At 55.6% G+C, this 3,419-nt stretch overlaps 1 protein-coding gene across 1 annotated transcript in view; it reads left to right on the plus strand.

The window, feature by feature from the left end:
* NUP133 (nucleoporin 133) overlaps positions 1–3,419 on the plus strand; it is a 39,124-nt gene that overhangs the window by 23,253 nt on the left and 12,452 nt on the right. Inside the window, 1 exon segment of the mRNA XM_011384797.1 lies at positions 2,669–3,128. Coding sequence (XP_011383099.1) covers positions 2,669–3,128 — 460 coding nt within the window.

The following is a 3,419-nucleotide window of genomic DNA, read 5'->3' on the forward strand; positions in this document are numbered from 1 at the left end:
CCACTTCTTTGTCCAGGCATCTGTTGGTGGACACTGAGGCTGCTTCCATATCTTGGTTATGGTAAATAGTGCTGCAGTGAACACGAGGTGCATCTGTCTTTTCGATTTAGTGTTTTGGATTTTTTCGCATAAATAACCCAGAAGTAGAATTGCTAGGTCATAAGGTAGTTTAGTCTTAATTTTTCGATGAGCCTCCAGACTGTCTTCCATAATGGCTGCACCAATTTCCAGTCCCACCAACAGCGCATGAGGGTTCCCTTTTCTCCACATCCTCGCCAGTTCTTATTTTTTGATTTTTGATTTTTTGATTATTGATGATAGCCATTCTGACAGGCGTGAGGCGACATCTCATCGTGGTTTGAATTTGCATTTCTCTGATGGCGAGTGACCTTGATCATCTTGTCATTTGGCCATTGGCCATCCGTGTGTCCTCTTTGGAGAAGTGTCTATTCAGATCCTCTGCCCATTTTGTAATTGCATTGTTTGGTTTTTTGGTGTTAAGTTGTATGAATGACTTATATATTTTTGATAAAAATCCCTTATCAGGTGTATCATTTATGAATATCTCCCACCATTCACTAGTTTGTCTTTTTGTTTTGTCGGTGGTTTCTTTTGCCGTGTAAAACATTTTAGTTTGACGTACTGCAATTTTTTACTTTTTCTTTTGTTTTCCTTGCCTGAGGTGACATGTCAGAAAAAATAGTACTAAGAGCAAAATCAGAGTTTACTGCCCGTGTTTTCTTCTAGGAGTTTTATGTTTGGGTCTTACATTTAAATCGTTAATCCGTTTTGCGTTTATTGTCACATATGCTGTAAGAAGGTGGTCCGGTTTCATTGTTTTTGCACGATCTGTCCCGTTTTCCCATCACCATTTGTTGACGAGACTGTCTTTACCCATTGCGTCTTCTCGTCTCCCTTTTCATAGACGAATTGATCGTGTAGATGAGGTTTATTTCTGGGCGCTCTGTTCGGTTCCATTGATCTGCGCACCTGATTTTATGTCATCGCCATGCTGTTTCGATGACTGTGGCCCTGTGGAGTTTGACGTCAGGCAGCGTGATGCGTCCCGCTTTGTTCTTCTCCAGGCCGCCGTGGCTGGTGGGGCCTGAGGTCCCCAGAGGGCTCGCCCCGCTTACGCAGAGCCGAAACGAGAGCACGTTCTGGCTGTAGACAGTGTAGGACACAGGTGACGCCTCTGTGCCAGCAGCAGTGGCTCCCAGGCATCTTACATACGCAGGGGGATGGATTTTGTTCCATTTTTGCTTATTTTTTCCAAAGTCAGTAATGCTTTCGTGTTGAAGAGCTTCTGGTCAGCGCTGCCCAGTAGGACTCCTGTGGCGACAAGAGTGCTCTGTGTCCGTGTCGTGGCTGTGGCAGCCACTGGTCACATGGTGCAGAATGGGGCTGGTGCAGCCGAGAAACAAAATTTTTTTTAAGTTTAATTTTAATGAACTTAAATTTAAATCTCCACCTTGGTGGATGGTGGCCACCTCACGGGACAGCGCAGAGCTGCTCCCAGTGAAGAATGCGCAGTGATGACACTCAGGGAGCGTGTGCAGCTGGACACCTGCGCCCGCGAGCCTCCGGGCTCGGCTCCGGCCGGGGCGGGAGGGCCCAGCCTCGAGCTGTCCGGTGCTGCGGCAGCTGCGACCTCACACTTGGTCTGGGGAAGTGGAGACAGGGGCTCCTGTGAGCCTGCTCGTCATGTGGCACGTGACGTGAGCACGCGGTCTCCGTCATGGCGGTGCAGCGACCCCGAGGCACGCGAACCAGTACGGCAGGCAGGCACCAGGCGCCCGGGCAGGGAACGTGGCTCCAGGCCTCGGGACGGTCGGCACGGAGTGACCATCAGGGTGGAGGCGGGCGCCGTTAAAGAGCATCAGGGCACAGGCGTCGGCGTGTCCCACAGTCAGGTAACGAGGGTGGTTTACCTGTGCTGTCAGACACGGAGCGACCCGAGTGCCGCAGGAGCACGGGGCTCCAGGAGGCGCCGCGGGAAGGGCGGGCGGGCCGCAGACGCGCCCTCTGGGCCGCTGCGCTTCCGACCGCGTGTTTGTCACTGTGTCGGTAGGAATTCTGTGGGGATTCGGAGTATTGTTTTCTCGTTTGTTCTCTGTGTACTTTTCTGTACTTAAAATAATTCTCAATATATAAAAATCAGGTCACTTTTTGACGAGACGGATTCTGCTTAAAATGGGAGACTTATTACTTGAGTCTGTCTCTCGGCTTCGTTGAAGTTCAGGTTGTTGTGACACTTGACCAGGTAGGGAGCTTACGAGAGCCCCTGGCACCAGTCACGGCCCAGGAAAGGCCTGTGGCCGTGGAGGAGGCAGAGGATTGGGCTCCCCGATCCCCGCCCCAGGCTTTGGGGTCCTGGGAACCAGCCATGGGAGATGGAGACTGTGCGGTACTCGGGCGGTGGGGGGGCCGCCACGCCGACGAGACAGCAGCAGCGGCTCTGTGTGACTTGGTCTTCCTAGAGGCGGTCCGCATTTCTTACCGGCGCGTGTGCACGTATGTGTGCGTGCGCCCATGTGCGTGCGTGTGTGAACAGCCCTGGGGGAGAGCTGGCCGGTGGCCCTGCGCCAGTGTGCATCCCGCGGGCACACGGCTGTGCCGTGCGTGTCACTAACGCCTCCCAGGAGCTCGTGCGTGCGTCTCCCCGCAGGTCGGCCTGTTCGCGCGTCTGGGCACTCTGCCGGTGAGGGGGACGCCCATGGCCACGCGGCTGCTGCTGTGCGAGCACGCGGAGAAGCTGTCGGCCGCCATCGTCCTCAAGAACCACCATTCGCGGCTGCCTGACCTGGTGAACACGGCGCTGCTGATGGCTCTGAGCAGGAGGGACCACGAGGTCCCCCCTAGCCTGACCCCTGCAGATGTCTTCTTCAGAGAGGTGAGCAAGTCCGTCTCGTCCCCCGAGCAGCTTCCCCCGAGCCCGCAGTGACTTGCCGACTGTGGCCCAGCAGGGACGAGACTGAGGACACAAGTTCCCGTGGAGCTGTCCCACGGGGCTGCGCGCCCGCTGAGTAGATTCTGTGTCGCTCATTCACCACGTCCCCGTAACGGAGAGCCTGCAGCGCTGACTGAGAGGCCCCCCCCTCCCCGCCCCCCATGGGCCAGGCCTCACGGTGGCTCCTGCAGCCCTGGGCGCTGTGCGTCCCCTGTTGGTCCCCTCGCTCCTGCCCACACCGTTGTAGACAGTCCCTTCTCTAAACTCCTCAGTGTCCTGCTAGGATCCTGCTGGCCACCTCCTTCTTAAAATCAGATTTGTCTTTAGAGGGAAAGGGAAACCTGTGTATTTCGGAGGGCGAGAAGGTGAAGATGTGGGCCAGCTGGTGGTAGCGCACGCTGCAGCGTCATGCCCAGCTCGGGGACCCGGCCGATGCCTCCCGACCTGGTGACGGGGCAGGGAGACCGCA

Source organism: Pteropus vampyrus, unplaced genomic scaffold (assembly GCF_000151845.1).
Source record: "Pteropus vampyrus isolate Shadow unplaced genomic scaffold, Pvam_2.0 Scaffold626, whole genome shotgun sequence".
Lineage (NCBI taxonomy): Eukaryota > Metazoa > Chordata > Mammalia > Chiroptera > Pteropodidae > Pteropus > Pteropus vampyrus.